Genomic DNA, 20,231 nt, shown 5'->3' with positions numbered 1-20,231 from the left:
ATCCTGGTTTTCCCCATCGTCTAAAAAGGTCATTATCTACTTTTAGGTCATCGAGGCAGCGGTGAGGACAGCATCAACGCAGATACATTTCATTGGGCAGGGATGGGGCTTCTGAGAGGGAATATAAGTGAGATTTGTTAGCTTTGTGGTGAGAGGGGAGGTTTGACAAGGGTTGAGGGAAGGGGATATTTTGGGGGTAACAAGGGGTGATAACATATAAACTAAGGATCAGTTTTTTCAGGCTGTGTCTGGCCTACGGCCTGACTTTTTGCTGTAGCTTCTTGTTCAGCTTTCTGTTTTGTCTGCTGCTGTGTGGTGGGAGGATCTTTTTCCTGGTTGGTGGGCATCTGGCGACGTTTTCGTCTCCATGCAGAGCTGCTCTGGTTTTGGGGAGGTCCTGTATTTGTCTCAGGAGAGTTCTTGGTGTTTGTGGAAGCAGTGTTTGTAGGGCCTAAGTATGGTTTTATACTTTTTCTTGGGAACCACTTCGGGCTGGATGTAGCTGGACACAGGTGTAGCCTCTCCCCCAGGTAATCAGTACGAGAGTACCCATTGTAATTTCATGACAGCATGGGGGGTGGAGCTTTCAACTTGTACTTGTGAACAAAAGCACTTGTGCTGGAATAAGCAAATGCTGAAGCAGCTGTAATTTGATGAGAAGTTTGAACATGGAGAGATGGAAGTGATGAGGACCCTTTTGCTCCAAATCGGAAGGAGAAGAAGACCTCTGTTCCTAGAGATACTCCCAGAGATAGTCCTGGAGATGAAGATGATGAGGACCCTTTTTCTCCCAGGGAAGGGGGAGGGCCTCTATTCCTAGAGATGAAGATGCTCCCAGAGATGGGTGAAGAGAACCTTGGTTTCTGAACAGCTCATCCTTAAAATGGTACCCCAGTAGCTCAAGACTGGACCCTCGAAAGCAGTTGTGGGGAAAGCTGCAAGGCGGGGGAAGGGACTCTCACATGCGAGCAGGGAACCAACGTGGGCGGCTGTCTCACTGTGACACTGAAGCCATGAGAGAACTTCTTGTGGAGATGTCTCCATAGCATGAGCAAGAGAGACTCCTCTCCCTAAGTGAACTGAACAAGGTTATTATGGAAGTGATAAACAGACTAAAAAATCAACAGACTGAAAAATCATCTGAAAAATCTCTGTCTTTTTACATTGTCAGTGGGAGAAAGGAGAAAGGTGGGGGGGAGGAGAAGTGTTCTGAAGGTGTAGTCTGATTTTTTTTTCCTTCCTTTTAGGTCTGTCAATAAACTTCTTTATATTCTTTTAAGTTTTGTGCCTGCTTTTTTTTCTCCTAATTCTTATCTCACAGAAAGTAAATAAGTAATGAATATTTTGGACCAAGCCATTACACTAAATTGGTGTTTCCGCCTGGTTTTCGAACTGAACCCACTACACTCTTTTAAAAGCATCTGAAATGGTGGTCATACATCACAAGTGCCATGGTATGTTTCAAGCAGATTTTTGCTTTCGTGCTCAGTCAACATTTTTTTTGTTTGAATATTGGTCTTGTGTAAGTCTGAACAGCAAAGCAAAGACCTTGTTTACTACAGAATCCTTTACTTCCAGCCCTTAAAGGAGCAATACACAATGAGTTCACTTACAGAATTTAACAAAGGCAACCAAAATCAGTTGTCTAAGACATTAGAAATTTCACAAAAAAGCTGCCAATGGCTACATGTACCTTATAAAACAAAGCCAGTGATTACCATCAATTATAACACCATCATTTGACAACTCTGCAATTAATTTCTTACTTTTAAATAACTGCTGTTTCTCAGTGCCAAAGAAAATGCCACACATTACTGACTCATCACCAGTCTGCGATGCATAATACAGATGTTCATTTGATTACCCCTCTCTGAGAAAATAAGTGCTTTACAATGAAAAAGCTGTTCTTTTTTTGGTATTCTGAAGGAATGGTAACAGAGTGGCTTTAAATATAATCCCTACAGTAACACAGAGTTATTGTGAAGCATTATTTTGAGCTGTGGAGTTGGATGCTGGGTAGTTCACAGCCCAAGCTGAAGGAGGATGGGGTACTGCCAACTTCACACATCTCTTTTATGTGAAAATGTCCCTATGTAAGGAAAATGGAAAGATCCCACTTCGTTTGTCCCAGAAACTCTGCAAACTTTATAGTACATCTTGTAAAAGTGCTCCATCTAAGCCACTAAAATATTTTTTCAGCAAGAATAATGGGCCATTCTGGAATAGGTATCAGGATCATGAAATGATGGTCTTTCCTGGGACAGTTATAGATATGTATTTAATACAACATGAGTATTCTGCCAGGGACTACACATGCAGATAACATTATTTCTTTAGCAGAGTTCCGTGGAGTCATTTCCAGAATCAAGTATCATCTTATTTTTTCATGAATCAAAGGCAGAATGGTACTCAAGGTAAAGTGTTACACACCAGTGAGAAGCAAACGTAGCACTTCTATGGGAATTTGAAGCACTTCCAGCATTACTTTGTGGTTAATCTCGTATTTGCCTTTACAAGAGACACAAAGACCCCATCCAAAGAGACCTGATTACTTTGTAACTAGCACAGATGAGAATAGAGGGTTTCTCTATATACAATAAACACAGCAGTGTCATTTGCAGATATGAGTTACAAAATTTGCAGTGCTTGGTTAAAAAAAAAATAAAAAGCAATTCCCTGATTTTCAGAATGGCTACGGGGAAACCGTTTTTACAGCTTAACTTGCAAATACCTTCAGGCAGAAATAAGAGGTGCTTAATTGCTAGTGGTACCTCCCCCCAGCGTGACATACCTCCCCAGAGAAGGCCTGGCCATTGAGGAGGTGCTCTGATCCCTGGCTGTCCTCGCTGCCGAAGTGTAACCGGATTTCCTCCAGGCGGTGACTGTAGGTCATTGGGCCCCCAGAGATGTTCACCAGGTGCTCCTTGTCTAACCGCAGGGACACGTGTCTCCCTGTGTTGTACATCGTCCCACTGACCTAAACAGAGTGGAGGGGAGAGAAAAAAAAGGATTTTTTCAAAAGAATTTGCAAATCTTAGAAACTGGAGATTTTGCTCTTTGCACGCCTTCACTCAAATGCAGTGACGCATCTTGTGGTTGTGAGATGAAATAACCAACCTCAGGTCACACTTCAATTTCTGCTTTGAACTTTATACTGTGTATTCAAATATTTTGCTAAAACCCTATGTACACATTTTAGCCATGGGCTGATGTGGTGGATAGGATTGTTGCACTTCTAATTAAGTAGGTTTTTACGGTACTTTTCATGCCAGGTCTGAATAATGGCTTCATTTCAAAATTTCTGCACTGGAAATGGGAACATTTCAGCTGACATAAATTATTAAAGTACACTCGAACAAATCTGAAATTTAATTTTTTCCCCCTTCTTTTAATATTTATAACAAAGTTACTCAAAAGTAAAGGTGCTGCAAAAAGCAGAGATGCAATTATTCATTAATAGGGAACTCTACTCCTCCTGGAGCTGCAGGTAAAAACTTTCACTGTCTGCCCATGCAAGTCTCTTTGTTTTGTTATGAATATTTTATGTGTACAATTGCCAGATCTTTTAGCCAGAGAAGTGCAGAATTAATTCCAATTTGATTATATATGTCTAGTTCCTACTACACATCAAACAGCTCCTTGAGATTCATCTTTATTTTTAAAAAGGCTGAATGTTGTGCTTCATTTGCAAAGTGATTTACAGCTGCTGTAATGAAAAAGAAAATGATTTTGGAAATTTTTTCATATGGAATATAATTCTGTCATGATTTCCACTGTCTTAGAAAAAGTTTTTCAATCAAGAAGTTCTTTAATTTATGCCATTAGAAAGTCAAATATACCAGTTTGAGTTAAAGTAGAATTATGATTTATTTTAAAACATTCAGTATGGATACAAATGTACACTTGAATAACATTCATTTAATGTAAGAAGTAGAAGTGTAGCAATAATATGCTTTGTTGCACTTCAATTTAAAATTAAAGACATGACTGTTATGTATTATATCCTATACTACATCAGTACTATGGTAATTAACATTGCTGCAGTGTCATTTTATCTATAATACTAATTACTGAGCTTAAATGACCTGTTTTCTTGCACAGTATGCTGTGCATAACAACAACAGTGTAACAAAAAGTTACACTGAACAGACTGTGCACTAGAACTAAATGGAGGAGATTAAACAGCTTTTGATTGTTGTGGTTCTTTACACTTTGATATAGATGTTCTCTCTTTTTTTTTAATGTTTATTCCAATTCAAAATAAGTAGTAATAAATTTCTTATGAAAAGTCATAAAGACAGATATTCCTGTTCACTGCAAATAAACCACAATGATTTTATTTATAAATGATCCTTACTTTTTCTACTTGATTTTGCATGCATAATAATTAAATACCAAGTTTAGCTTAATAGGTGGAAGAAGGTCAGTTTATTGAACTCAGTTTGAGTACACTGCATATAAATGACACAAAATTGCTAATCATAAGTAACAAATGTAGTTTAAAAACAAACGGGAAAATGGTTGCAGCCTCTTACTCACATTCGGAAGCTCATGTTTCCCTGAACCCTCAGTTTAATTTAGCAGCTATGTGAAATACTCAGAATCCATTTTCTTACTTAAATTGGCATAAATCTCAAATGAGGTTACCATTATTTTCTCTCTCGAAGTAAAAGTGACCCAAATAACCTCTAATATGAATTCATTTTCCACAGACCAGAGAGGGGAAATGATAAGAGGCAAATTTACGACCAGGAGTAACATTTGTCTTTCTTATTTCCCCCTTCATAAAAATGCAGTGCTCATAATGACATAGTATTGACTTTCTGGGACCAGAATTTCCCTGCATACCTGTAGATGGGGAATACCAAGAAAGCAGTGAAGCATCTGAGGTGCCTCATTTCTGACCTGAGGGGAGGAGTGAACACTAGAAGTGAGACTAAAATTTTCCTGCATGGGCACAGACTGGGCACCAGGCAGGACAAAATCCAAGATCTTCAATATGAAAAATACAAGGCCTTGCCCTTTTATGTGCCTTCTTAGGTTTAAGGGAAGCACTGGTTTTACTGGTGTGTGTGCCCAGAGAAAGAGGATCTGCAGAGACCACTTGAGATTCAGCACCAACCTGCACCTTCAGGACATGCCCATTTCTGAAGTAGGGTCTTATATTTTCCATGTACTGAGATTACAGCTGAATGAAAAGGCTGACATACTGAGGAACTTTTTTATGTGAGGAGACTCTGTGACTTGCCCAGGCTCTATAGCTGGCTGTGCTTGATTATGGGAAGGACCATCATAACACAATGTGAATTTCTTTCTTGCAGTTCAGGATATCGTCTGGTTTATACACAACCATAAAATCTTACCACCTTTTCAGGTGTACATTTCAAATATAACCATTTGCAGTTAGGACACAGAAACACTTAAATGTGTTCACCCTCTGTTTGCAAGCACAACACCCACAAATGCCTTTTGCAGAGCAAATAATTTCTTTTCCCCATGTGCAGTTTTAACTGCTGCTGCAGTAAAATGAGGTTCTGATCTTGTTCACTAGGATAAGAGAAGGATTCTCCATGTTTATAGTACTGAGCCTTTAAAGTGATGGTGACTCAGTTTATAACATCAAACTAAGTTGGTTTTGGGGAAAGCAGACTTGCACGTGGCCTTACAAAAGGTTGCAGGTGCAAAAGTTAACAAGGAAGTATTTTCTGCATTTTGTACATTCCCCTACAAAATAAACAGTATGGAGAATGGGCACTTTATGGGAAAGATGGTGCCTTATCCTGGTACAGTCTACAGGTCTCTGCTACTCCAGAAAGCAGAGTGTTTATCTTTCACATGTGGACTGGATAAAATATTATAGGGTAGTTTAAAAGACTCATATAAAAGACCTGTTAAGAGCTATATAACTATTTCCTTAATTTGTCAGATGGCTCTCAGGTGCTTCAACGTGGTGGCCTTTGTGCTGCTTCTTACTCTGCTTTGTTCTCTGTGTGTTTGACTTGAAAGTTACACAAAGATGAAAACTCAGCAAACAAACCTGGGGAAGAAATAAGCACTAAATATTGACCTCCTCTTTTTAAGAAGGATCAATATTCACATTTATCTTATGCGCTAGAAATGAGATTGCAGTAAAGGAAACATATTAAATCATCCATAAAACTGGTCTGAGAAAACAGAGAAGTTCAAAATCATCCAAGTTAATGATCAGACCACATTCTCAGTTGACCCCATTTTCCTCAAAGATTTAGAAACATTTCCAAACAGGTAATATTACCTGTGGCAAAATCCCCAAGCAGAAGAGACCACTCTCATGGGCTTTAATCTCAATATGAAACACTTCAACTTTGGTAGGCTTTACCTAATTTATTAACATAAAATATAACATATTCCTGATGTAGTTATTTTCTATTTAATCTCATTACTTTTAATTCTTACTTCACAGGGCTTTGTGCACATAATTCCCCAGCAGCATTTTTCTCTATCTTTATCTTGATGCAAGACATCCACATGGGCATAGGCTGCTGATATATTCCATACTTCATTTCTCAGTCAGATCTGAATACTCCTGTGGTAGCTCTGTATAAGTTGGCTCTGTGACCACAAAAAAAGTCCAAATTCTGCTCTTTGAAAGGGGGAACATAAGCAAAGTCAGTAAAAATGCACACCAAAGAAACACAATCTCCTTGATGCACATTTATCTTGAAGTGCTACAGACCTTATGACCATTAGGAAAAAACCTACAATAATAAAAAAAACCAGCAACCTCCCCAAACCAAACAAAAAAAGCCACATACAAAACAGTCCAGAAACAATTTTTTTTCCCCAATGGTGTTCTTTAACCAGCATCTGTGGAAACATTTCTGTTTTGTCCCAGCTAACTGTGTATCTTCTTCCCTTCATCTTTTCTTCCTGAATTTTTCAGGAAGTATTTTTCAGAACTTCCTTTGCGGCCTACATCTTTACATTACAGCCTCTGTTAAAATAGCCTTCAAAACTCCAAGTAGGAGAAAAGGAAGCCTGTTTCAGGGTGAAGCCATGCTAGAAATGTGAGCAGGGAATGCAAGAGGAAAGGGGATGAATGCTTTGCCTTTCAATTCCATGCTACATCTGCAGTTCACTGTCACCTTCAAGAGGTAGCACAGGCCCTCTGCTTCCTGGGGCCTTTTCAAATAGTGAATAGTACATTTTGGATTTATTCTAGTTAAAAGTGGGCTGAAGATTAGTTCCAAGAACATTTTTAAACTTGTATCAGTACCTGCCAGTGGAGCACTGAATGTAAGGGAGCAGGAAAATCAATTGTGTATGGCTGCCTGCTCTGGTGTCCTTGGATCTTATCTGCAATATTTGATGTTCCTTTCTTTAGGATGAAAACAGATACAGTCCAAAGAAGGCCTAGTGCCTTGGAGGGAAACAAATCACCAAGGTTTGAGTGTGTTTTGAAGGAGTTGTAGTGCCCTGGTTTTATGTGCTGCAATAACCAGTTTTTGATCATTTGCTGCCTGGCCTTTCCATCCTTTCCTCCTGGAGTCCGGTGTTCCAGCAGAATAGGAAAGCAGCTCTGCAGGCTCTGGGAGGGGTAGAAGGGGTGGGCTCTCCTCCTCTGGGAGCAGCACCTGAACCACTTTGCCATTTACTGTTGCTTTCTGCCCCTCAGCAATGGCAGCAGTGCCACGGGGATCCCAAGGAACCTGAGATGTACCACTGGATTTCTGCTCAACTCCTCTCCGTGAGCAGCTCCACGGAGGGACAGGTGCTCCATGAAGCATTAAAGCATTAACACTAATATTAAATTGGTTGTAGCATCCCCCATCTACAGATCTCAAAGTGAAAAATTGCAAAAATAAGTGTGCAATTGTTATTTTGTCTCACTGGGGAATGTCAACATCTTTGCCAGGTGGGTTCATTTTCTTCCTGACAGTTAGGAAGAACTGTCCTATGGAAAATTTCACTCTCTGGCTAATGTCATCTGAACTTGAGTTTCTATGTGTAGTGATAAACTAAATCATGTTTTTCTGAGTCCCTCAAGCAAGTTCCTCTCATTTAATGGGGTTGTTTTGATGGTTGTTCACAGTATCTTGACCATATCCTGTGATATAAAGTTTTGTCCTCCCTGATTTAAATTGACTGGACTGTAGCAAGTACCTTCACCTTCCTTGTGCAAAGAAGAGGCTGCTTCAGGGCTTGAAAGCAGAGTTTACATAGACTTCAGGTCTGTGATCTGAAATCTGACTTTAGGGACAGTGAGGAAGCACTGCACCTAACCAGAATTTCAAAGGTAACCTGCCAGGGCAACCTGCTTTGCTCTCTGCAGCAGGATTATATTCCTTTATTTCACAGCAGTGGCTACATGAGAACATGCATTCTCTTAATATTGTGCTTATGGCATCCAGTCAGTTTTAGGAGTAGTTTTATGGTGTTGATTCCTCTGGCTGCTGTTAAGAGGGGGCCCAAGCTGGAAAATAAAATGGTTTTATAGAGTTGTTACTCTAAGTTATTTAATAGTTCTTTAAAGGGTGTTGTGTTTTGAAGTCTTCTCTTAAAGAGGAGATTGCCATATTCAAATAGGAGACAGTTATTCTATCGATTTTCCAAACCTTTGAGATCTTTATCCTTGTCCTGAGGTATTTTCTGGGTGTATGGAGATATATGTACAAAAAAGAACTTTCAAAATTGTATTTAAGCAATGATTTCCTACAGAAGATCCAGTTTTATTTAGGTGTTTTTAATGAATATTTGTACATTTGTAGAGTTATTTTATCCACTAGCTTTCCACTGCCTTTATGCTTAATCACTGTATGCAACATTATGGAAAGAAATTGTGGAAATGCTTTGTTTTTGAAGGTAGTCTTAGGGGAAATTTCCTGTTTCCTGCATGCTTTCCTTGCTGCCAGCAGAGAGCAGCGTCCACCCATCCCACACAGCCTTTACCTGTATCCCACAGGGACTGCCACAGCCAGGAAGAAAAGGAAAACTCATCTGGTTTATGTGGCACGGCTGTAATCCGTGGCTTTAATTCAGGAGTGGTGGATTCAGCTGTGGGACAGAACTGTGGGATCTATTCCACTGCTCAGGAAGGGTTTGGGGGATTCAGGCTCTGCAGGTTGCTTGGCCATCAGATAAAAACATCCAGAGTGGCCTTTCTGGCAAGAATTCAATGGACCTTACATTGTGTTTATGAAAAAAAAAAATGTGGAGAGAAGGGAAATAAAGATAAGAAAACACCACTTACTGGGAGGGAGCTGCAATCTAATTGCTGGGCTTTGAAGAACAACAGGCATCATAATCAATATTTGATTAAAAAAGGCCCGTGTGAAAAATGTAAAATGTAAGAGAGAAGTGTAAAGATTAACATAATCTTTTCATCTTCTCAGTTGAAAAGTTTTAAAAAGGAAATGATGTTAATGAGCCCAATTAACCCATTTACCTGCCTAATGTAATGTGTCATCTACCAGCATATGGCATGAGACACTTTTTTCTGCTTTTAAAGCACCATTTTCAGTAGGAACTTTTCCCATTCACTCCTCTGCAGTTTTGCCTGTTTACTTCCTGTAAGTGACTGGTCTGTAAAAAATGTGGCGTTAACCTCATAAATTAAATATTCAGGCTTCCTGGCTAATGAGCACAATATGTCAAATTTCAGTGATCAAAATAATGTGCTTCAATAATGTATACTCCATTCTATAACAAAATATAATTTTAATAGAGGACCTGCACGGGTCATGGTTAGTCCTGTGATAATTATATGCCACAGGATGTGAAGGAATGAAATTGCTCCAAGGACACTGGTAACACCCCACAGAGCCCATGTGCCACATGCTGCCTTTTAGGGATAATAAAGTGCTTCATTGTGTTTCCAATGCTCCATTAATGCAATGATTTCTGCTTGTTAGTAACTATGAAGCCTAAAGCAGATGTAGCCAAATTTATGGTGTCTTGCATTAATAATTGCTGGGCATGCTGACACCAGCTTTGCAGTGAAATCGTGCTCTCCTTAATCTAAAATATTCCATTGTGAGTAAAAAAAGATACTTTGGGGTATATTCTAAGACAGACTTTCACTAAGACAGACTGCAGAACTCAGCTGTTCACAATCCTGTGTGTCCACAGCCACTTTTGTACCCCTGATGACAGCTCTCATCCTGTGCTGTGACAGTCACAAGCATTATATGAAGGAGGGAAAAATTGCATTTGCATGCTCCTCTTAGTTTATTAACCTTAGTTTAGAAATAGGCTAAGCCAGTAAGTATTTAAAGGAATAACTGGGGTTTGGAGAACTCATTACCCTAATTTAGTCTTGCAATCTATAAAGAGATTTTAGTTTAGTTTTGTTTGAAGAATCTGCATTAAAAATTGTCTTAAGGATAATTTTTGTCTCTGCTAAAGAGGTGTCAAAAGAGCTGCCTTTTCAAACTCTGAAGGCTTACATAAATATTCAAACGTTGTAAATCATAGAGAAGCCAACAAATTTGTGAGAAATCCAGATCAATGAAAAAATGCTCTTTCCATTTTTTTATGCGGGTTCAAAAGATAAAATTGAGTATGTTAAAATCCAGAGGGCCTGGGTTCCTTTTTAGTGAGTTACAATGACATGCACTGACCTTTGGAGCTGCCTGATTTCAGAGCTCTTCTTTCAGAGAGGTCTTTGCTTGAAAACCCAGAGGTCTTCCAATGGAATCCAGATCAGATAGAAATTTATAGGATGTATATTGAAATTAGTGTGTTTTAATTTCCTTATGTTTACCATCTAGCAAGACAGACATTCAATGCTTAAATCTCATTAAAACTGCATATTAATAAATGTGTTCCAACTTTCTAAGATCTTGATTTTGCTTCTACATTTTCTTTAGTATGTTCATTCCTAACACATCCTTCCCTGCTGAGCGGATGAGATATAGCCAGTTGATTGATTTAAATTCTCTTTTAAACTGTTGATGCATCTTCTGCTTTACTATTTGTGCATAGCATTAGCAAAAAGGCTGTGCTAAATTAGTTTGAGAAGTATCTTTCTGGCTAAGTAATTAACACTGTAGTGTTGTGTAGGTTATTAATGCACTCACTGCTTTATTTACCTGCAGCTATATATCTTTACATGTCTGTATCTCTACATATACATCTACAGAAGTGAGTATTTTATTTTTTACTAACCTTGTTAATAGAAAGGAGGAAATAAATGTCCTCACACACAGGCCAAGAATAATAAAAAGCCCTTCTTGCAGTTGTGCACCCAGAGCAGCAGATCCGAGTGCCTGAGAATCACAGAGCTTCCTGCCCAGGGCAAAGGATGTGCCCTCAAAGCTCATCTGTTTTACTCCACAGTCAAAATCCACCATTATTAAGGTTAATGATTCAATTTTACAAAAGCCAGAAAACACCACTTGTAGTTAGTTATTTCCCTAGTTCCTTTGCTGCCAGGATGTTCTAATTTCTAGGCCTATTAAGTTTTCATAAACTCTCTAAAACAATGAAGGAACTGCTGCTGGTTTTTGTGATCCTGTGCCCACTCCAGCCATGACATCCCATGAACTGATCCTAATGAAAACTGCAGTGTCTGAGCTGTGGTGTAGCCAGAGAAGCATGGTGATGCTTTACTGAAATTAGAGTGCAAACATAGAGTTTATATATAAACTCAGCTTTTTAGCCATGAAAGAGACAAAAGTTTTACCAGCTTTTTTCAGCAAGTTTTTGAGAGCAGTGTTATTCACAATACTCACTGCTTCTCAAATCAGTGCCAAGGAAAAGATGCATAATTATTGCAAAATAATTTCCTGAGCCCTGTATCTCTGGAGGTAAACTAGTATTTAGATAACTTGAAATTTGACCTCAATAAAATTCATTATGTGTCAAAGCAAATCCTTTGTGGCATGCAAAATCATGAGTTATTCTGCCTAGTAGAGTATTTCACTGGGTTTTGTTTGTTTGTTTGTTTGTTTGTTTGTTTTTTGTATTTTGGTTTTTTTTGAGCAGAAGAGAGCTGTTTTGTCCTGGCTTGCTTTTTCTACTTCTTTAAAGAAGGTGAATAAATTAGCCTTTCCAGCTGCAAATATTACTGTTCCAGTTTAACAGAGGACTGTTTTACTGTTCTCATTTTGTATGCCTCAAAAGCATCTGTGTACTTTTAATGTTGAGAAAACAGTAGATCTGCAGAAGAGGTAGAAATAAAAGAAAAACAACCAACCAACCCCTATCCTGAACCTATCTTTGCTTTTCCTGACACTTCCCTCTCTGCCTAAACTTCATTTTTTCCCCCTGACAATGCACAATGTAAGGTGCATAGAAAAATAGGAAATTTGGGTTACAGCATGAATTTGCACTCCAGATTCACTCAGGATCACTCCTCTGCTTAACTTGGTCAAGAGATGTTGTGTTTATTCTTTCCTGTTTTGTTTTTATGATTGGTTGGTTTGGGTTTTTTTGTTTAGTTGGTTGTTTTTTTCTCCATTCCCTGCTGTGTTTATGGCTATGGGGGAAGAGCCAGGCTTTTGTTCCACATTCTGATCTCCTGTACAGCTCCATGGATGCTGCAGTTGTGTAAATCAGTATTTTTACAAGTAACCAAAACCAAGGCTTTGGATACCAAGAGGAACTTTTGTCCCCTTACATCATTCCCACACATGCCTTATTCCATGCAGAGTGAAAGACACTTTTCCATAAGCTCAAATACTAAAGAAATGGTGAGAAATTATTCTGAAAAAGGCTATTAGAAAATCAATTTTTCTACTGTGCCAATTTGCCACCAACTCCCCTCTGCTTTCTTGGTTGCTTTGCTTACAAAGTACAAATTTATCTGGCTCTGCAAAAGAATCCCTAAGGAAAAGAGGAAGGGGTTATGGGATAAAGTTAGCTAGGAATCAGCATATGAAAGTGCTTTTTCAATAGGGATACAATTTAGACTAGACAGAATCTCAGCTTTTCACACGGAAAAGTTCATTTTTAAGAAGTATTTTATCACCTATATTCCAAGAGTTTCAGGCATGTTTCACTTTTTGAAACTTGTTGGCAAGTTCACCTCTATTATCTTCCCAGGAAGGTTCTTTTAAAATAGTCCAAATTCAACTATGAATCCACAATCCTATTTATCAGCAATTGCTTTTCCTCCTCTTTTTTATACCTTTTTTCCTTCTTTGTGGCCAGCTGGGGCTGGATGCTCTCAAATGCCTGTGTAGGGAGATCCTCCCCAGCTCTGGGTGTTTGCACAAGCACTTGTGTGCTCACAGTCCTATTTGGGATTAGTTAAAGCTGAGGAGTTGAGAGGTGCTGAACATCTTACTGACAGTGTAAAGACAGCCTTCCTCTCTTTATCCCTGATGAAGATGAGTTTTAGAGTTCCTTCTCACACTCAGGTTTGCTGTTCTTGCCTGCAGAAGAGGAAAATACTTTAAATGTGCTTATATTCATGCTGATTAAGACAGTGCTTAGGCAGAAGCTGAACTGGAGCTTTCAGAAATTAACACCTGCAGATCAGAATAAATATTAATTCCAAGAGTCCAATGAAAATTTCAGCACACTTGGTATTTTTAATGGTTTTAAATGCACAGACCGCGCTGCCCCTGAGCCACTGGAATCTGTGAGGAGTACCAGGTTTTGGTATGTAATTGGTGACTAATATAGGCTAAAGTAAAGATAGGAAAGGCTTCCAGCCCTTTACTTAGAGAAAAATGTCCCCTCCCTGATGTAATTGAAAGATTTGTAAGTCTAATGTGGCTGATGTCCTATTATTTTCATACCAACTATTACTAAAGCCTAGATGATGCCTAATAAACAAGTCTTTAATCATATTTAAAACAACAAACCTATTGATGAATTGAATTTTCTCCAACAAGATATTGCTGTATTGATTTTAGCACTCTGTTTTTAATAAACAGAGAGTGTCCAGAATTGCTTGCTATGAGTCTTGAAAGTAGGGCATCAACAGACTTGGCAAAGGGCTGAATTTATAAGGGAAGTTTTTGCTGCAGCTCTAATCCATTATCTGTCCATTGTTGACATTCATTTGCAGTGAGGACACTGGGCCAAAGTGCTCAATCCTTCCAGATGACATTCTGGCTCACAGAGAAAATGTGGTGGGAACCCCACAGCCATGCAATCCAATGGGTCAACATTGGAACATTTAAAAAAGTTGCCTCTAATTGCAGAAATGTTTTTCATCACTGTTGGAATTTCCTTTTCTCTGAGTATATGAAACCTCTGCACATGTTCAGGAGTGTCAGGGTGTCTTCAATCAGTCTGCCTTACACAGCTCAGTGGCTGTGGATTTCTCTGGGCAGAAGGTTCATGTGATGATGGCACAGCTGTTGAAAAACCAAACAAGTAAAATGGAAACAACAGAAAATTCTTGTACACCTCAGACTATAAGAAAATCCATGTTGGGGAAAACATCCTAAAATGTGCCAGTTAGAATATCAAAAAGACTCTTCTGTTTCCAAGTTCCACCTCAAGAGTGAGTGCAGCTTGTGTATTAAAACTGTGGGTTTGTATATATATATGGATCCATTAGGGGACTCAAAGCATCTGTATAATTATCCAAGTACACAGATGGCTATTTGCATGTCATGTCAGAGATATGTATTCAGGGTATAATTCTAGCTCTTTAAAAAAAACTTTTTTTTTTTTTGGTTTGTTTTCTGGGTGTTTTTTTCTGTTGGTTTTTTTTTCCTCTTTTCCATACCAGCTTATGCTTTCATAGCATAAAAAACCCCAACTTGAAACACAAATTTATAGATGCTAAAGCATAACAGAAGCATCGAGGGATTACTGAATAAAATGTGCTACATGCAAGCTGATAATTGACAACTTAGTAATAGGTATTGAGTAAAAACCTGAATAGAATATTATGGCCAAATCACCTTTAAGGGATTTCAGATTGGTTTAAGTACTGTTGCTTGTTGTCTTTTTCATTTACATATTAAAAAGGTTAATACTCCTAAATCCCTGCCTTTCATTGTATGTCCTGTCTCACAAAAACAAAGCAAAGTCAAACCAGCAACCTTCTAAGATAAAATATCTACACTTGAGGCCAGTGTTCCTCAAAGTCTGGGCCACCACTCTGAAATGAGGCACAAGGGGACAGATGTCAGTGACTTAATTCCCCCTTGACTCCCAACTGTTTCCAGCAGCTGCCGGAGGATGAATCCCTGCCTTGAAAGCACATGACCAGGAGTGCTCCACGCATGCTCCAAGTCAGAGAAATCCTGATCTAGGACAACTTTTTCCCCTATCCAGGCACCTTAGCTGACATGACCTCCTTCTCTGAAGTGCTAAGTAAACAGAATTCTGTTAGTCATAACATTCTAGGTTTCTAATAATCCTCAGAAACTCCTAAATACGTCCCTTAGGCTATTAGGAAAATGTGAATCCTAATGTTTTTATCTGAAATTGTGCAAAGGGATTTTTCCTCCACCTTCCAGTGAATTGTTTAGTTTGATCTCTTTTTTTACTGTCCTATACATATGGGATAGTCATAATTTTAAGTCTGCTTTTTGTGTAGCATCTGTCCCTGTGTTCCTCACACGTGGGGAGGTCTCAAATGTCTCCTGCTCCTCTGGGTAAACTCATTGTCTCTTCTGTGTCTCTATCCTTGGTGTTTGCAGAAGAATTGAATACTTTCTGCAATTTTCTCTCTGAAACTCATCTAAATCTTGATGAAAGTGTGCAGCACAGGGATGTGTGTGTTCTACCCAACAGGAAATGCTCAGTGAACATCCAGCCTTTCACTTCCAGAGCACAGTGCTGCATCCCAGCTACTTGAATACATTTTTCTCCCCACCAAGGCAGTGGCACAGATTATAAGTTCTTATCTAAATGTGGATCTGGTAGTACTGCAAGAGCATCTGAGGCAGGAACAATTTAAAACACATTGTCAGCACTGACCTACCTTCGTTCCCGAGTTTGAAGGGATGAACATTCCGTTCTCTACTGTGGTTACAGCCTGGAACTCTCCTACTGGAAGTGTCAGAAGTAAGATCAGGTGATAGTTGTCCAGATAGTTAAATTTGACTAAGTCCTTATTAAAAAAACCTCTATCTTGATGGAAAATTCCTACTTAACCATAGGGAAATGTAGAAGCTTCTCTAGAATGCATGGAAAAAAAGCCAATTATGGTTCTGCCTTAGGATCCTGAAAACTACTTTGCTACAGAGTTTGATAGGGACAGACTTCTCTAACATACGTTTCAAATGTCCCAAAATGAGAGACTTCAGATTCTGCTCCAGGGTGGAGGAGGGTGCTTGGTGGCTAGGATTGCTTTGGTAAGGTGGTAGAAGAGGCCTCTCCACTTATTTTATGTATTCACAAAATAAATTAGAAGACATTTTATCAATTGCTAGTAAGGAAAATAAAAGCCCCACCTCTTGATTAACACTCAAAATATCTGTGGAATAATTTATTCTTATGCCTGGACACAAGATATTCACTCAGTGCTCTCCTGCCCCCCATCCCAGCACTGCTATTTTTAAGTCTAATTCTGGAATAAATGCACAAATAAAACAGCCCCAGCTATGGCAAAGGGATTGAACAAACCCTTGTGAGACACAGAACAAAGCATGGATTAAAATCCTGGATGACTTCACATATTTTTAATTTTAGCTGAATATGTCAGCCACAGAGAAGAATCCTGGGCATTCCAGCACGAGGCTGCAGTAAGAGCTAACCTACCAACATGCTGCTTCCAGCAAATCAGAGACCTAAGACTTAATCTACATCATCTAGAAAGCATGTGTGCAGAAAATGTGTAATGCCAGATCTTACTATAAAAAAGAAGATTAAGGCTGAAAAAGGATTAGAAATTAAGGAGCTTCTTCATGTTTCCTGATATCCTTCTGATCTGTGACCAGCCTATCTTCAGGGTCTCTGCTACTGATGCAGTTGTTAGTGATAGTTCAAATCACAAACACTACAAAGGATTATCAGTAGGCTTTAGGAAGAGCTGCAGCTTGGTGGTTTGGGGTTTATTTTCCAGTTCTACACTTGCAGATCTATTGCAGGGATCAGGGGGAGAGCTGCAAGGTTGGAAGCTCCACTCTCCAGGCTGACACTACCAGGAGCAGCAGGTCTTTGGTGGTGGCAGAGGTGGGATGATGCCCCACTGTGGGCTATGACAGGGAGCTGATAAAGCCCCTTCCAGAGGAGCAGCAGAGCCCTGACACAGCCCCAGCCAGGGAAAGGGGCCAACAAAACAAGGGGGAGGTCCGAGCTCCTCTCTGATCCATCTCCTCTGTTCTCCAAGGTTAAGAAAAATAATCCTGGGCTCAGTTTTGTGAGGGGGATGGCTGTGGGCTGGTTCTGCAGATGATGGTATAGACACACCATACAGCCACAAAAACAAGTTAGAAACTGATGACAGAAGTTACATCTTATGAATTTCAATTCAGCTTTGCAGTGGGCTCACTGAAAGTTTTAAACTGCATGTACTCCACTTACAGGTTAAGAATATGCAGCAGGGAAGAATTAATTCTGATTGATATTAATTAATTCCAGTAATATTAATCAATTTTTAAATTACAGTATTTACTATGCAGACAGTTTCTTACTTATGACACGGCGTGTTTCCATTTTCTGGAGCCTGATTATACTCTAAGATTCAACCTTCACTCCAGCTGGACAGAATGATTATTATTTTGTTTGGAATTCCCAGCTTAATTTCCACAAAATGGAATTAATGTGACTGTAGGAGATATTCTATAAACAGGCCCCTCAAGCTTGTTTCAGTGGAAATCAAATGTATTTTATCACCTTTGTGAACACACAGCTATAAGCAGGTTCTGAAGTAGAGAGGGTATCATGGGCACTGACAGCATTTATGAAAGCAAGTGATGATAAAAGAGTGGTAAACAATTTTTAGAGAAAGATTAGACAGTTTGGTTTCAAATGAAAGCTCTAGAAGTTAACAGGGAGGAGCTGGCTTGTCAAGAAAAAGATCTTTCCTAATTGTGTGTATTTGAGCCCAAACAAACATTGCCCCTAAGCCCCCCTAAACTCATGATACTGATAAATCAGACAAAAAAGAAACCCTGGATATTAAACAGTTGCTTCAAAAAAAGTTAATGGTATCTGAAAATTACTGTTACTGCTATGAGATGCAACATGATTCAACAGGAATTGAGACAAAAATCAAAGCGCTGACTTCTTTGTACAAATTGTTAATACATGAGTAATTCCACAGAGCTGTCGTGCTCATCCCTGTGGAATATACTGCATTCCCTTTTCCAGGATAAATTCACAGATGGAGCCTCTCCTTTCTTGCAAACATCTCAGGGGTTGCTTAAGTTTCCATTTTCAGCTGCAGGTTCCCACATTTCCATACTGCAGAGTTGAAAATTTCTTCTATTTTAACTCTCTTGGTGCAGTGTTTTGGGGGGATAAAAGAGGACGCTTTTTTGCATCCACATTGACACATCCTTCAGATCTCAAAGGCCTCTGTCCCCTCTTCCCTGTGCTTGGCTCCCTGTCACCAAGATGAGCAGGACGTCTCCAGCTCAGCCTTGGTGCTGAAACCTTTGTTTTTTCATGAGGTGTTGGTACCAAACCAGCTCTGCTTCCACTTAAACACATTCCAGGGAAACAAAATAAGATCAACAGTGAACCTGTCCCTGCTGCCTGATGTTCCCAGCCAGAGAACCTGGAGCTGCTGCAGGCAGAGACAGCCCTGGAGCCACAAGCAATGTGATCCCACTGGCAGGTAATTGGCTAAATCTATTTAGCTGGAGAGCTAAATCTAGAAAGTTGTTTTAAAATTGTCTTTGCTGAAGCCTGTGCAGCTGTGGGTTCACACTGTCTCTGACATGCAAGGGAGCTGCTTTCAAATTGCTGTCAAAGGAAGTTATTTTTGCCAAGAGCCCCAGTATCTGAGGTCTCTGCAATCCCTGCAATATGGTGCATTGATAACTAGGGAATTGCCTCTTTATTGTTCTACAGCAAAATCCTATTTACAGCAAAACCTGTCACTTCACAGAATCCACAGACTTCTAAAGAGAAAAACTTTTGCTTACTGCTAAAAAATATAGTGGAAAGTATAACTTCAGGGAATATTTAACAATTCCTGCAAAATACAGGAAAGGATTCAAATCTGTGCCATATTTAAATTCTTTTATATATATATTTTTTGTTTGTTTGTTTGTTTGTCTGTTATGGGAAATACAGCTAGCAGCTGTTCCTCTCTTCTAACATTGAATTAGTGACTATTGTGTGGCATGTGTGTACAAATATTTATTTATCATTAGCTTTATGATTCTCTTTCTCTTTTTTACCACTACAGCTATTCAGCTCCTCTAAGTATTCTAACAGTTATGTAAAGATGCCATTTGGGAACCCTAAATTGTAAATTTTCTCCATATGTGGCACATCCAACCTCCTGTTCTCACATATACATATAGATGACTGCACCAAAGTATGTTATATTTCATGCAGTAAACCAGTTTCTAAGCATTACCATATAAACATCAGGTGAAATGTAACACAGCCTAAACAGACCTCATTAAAATGTGTTTATCAAATAACTTCTGTCAAGTGGAATGGACTCAAGGAAGCCTCTTGCCATTTGTTTACATGGAGCCTGGTGCTCTTCTTATCAATGCCAATGGGGAATCCAGTGATTCTCTTCTCATGGTGGATTTACTGCAGTATAAATTCCCTGGCTTCAGCAGAGCTACTACTTCTGATTTACACTGTTGTGAGAGGAGAATCAAACCTGGAGTTTACAGCTGAGGATTTGTACTGGATAAAGCATTCAGAATGCACAGGGAAGGAAGGGCCCCTTGTGAAGATTAGTGGTCATTCTTTATGTATAGATCACTTGGTTTCCTGCTTTGAATACTCAATCAATGATCATTTATAGCAGAGTACATACAAACCAGGCTTATGAGGCATTAAATCACATTTAGGGTGAATTTTCAACTTGGCCTAAACAACATGGTTGAAAAATGGAGGGTGTATTTACTTGTACAAGTGGCCACTCACCCCTTGTTAGCACAGGCACATAGGAACTATGAATTTAGGCAAATGCATTTGCTTAAAAACAGTGGAGATCACATGGCAATTTAGTCCACATACCTGGAGTTTGATTGGAAATAAAATTTTCATGACATCCAAATATTTTTTTGTTCTTTATGATTCAAAATTCCTTGGTAGTTTATTTTTAATGAAATGTCTCCTGTCAGTACAGGAGATTTGGGGATTATTGGCAAATACAGAGTTTTGCAGATCTGTGCATTTACAATGAGCTAATTAACATGCAGGTT

General features: G+C 39.1%; 1 protein-coding gene across 2 annotated transcripts in view; it reads right to left on the bottom strand.

Annotated features, from left to right (window-relative positions):
• Positions 1–20,231, bottom strand: part of CA10 (carbonic anhydrase 10) — a 189,560-nt gene that overhangs the window by 38,009 nt on the left and 131,320 nt on the right. For both annotated transcript variants that reach the window (XM_069032537.1, XM_069032538.1), the window contains one exon: positions 2,792–2,977. In XM_069032537.1, the coding sequence (XP_068888638.1) occupies positions 2,792–2,977 (186 nt within the window). The remainder of the gene's footprint in view (positions 1–2,791; positions 2,978–20,231) is intronic.

Source organism: Aphelocoma coerulescens, chromosome 18 (assembly GCF_041296385.1).
Source record: "Aphelocoma coerulescens isolate FSJ_1873_10779 chromosome 18, UR_Acoe_1.0, whole genome shotgun sequence".
Classification (NCBI taxonomy): Eukaryota; Metazoa; Chordata; class Aves; order Passeriformes; family Corvidae; genus Aphelocoma; species Aphelocoma coerulescens.
The sequence above is the reverse complement of the archived record's forward strand: the minus strand, read 5'-3'. Positions and strand labels throughout refer to the sequence as shown.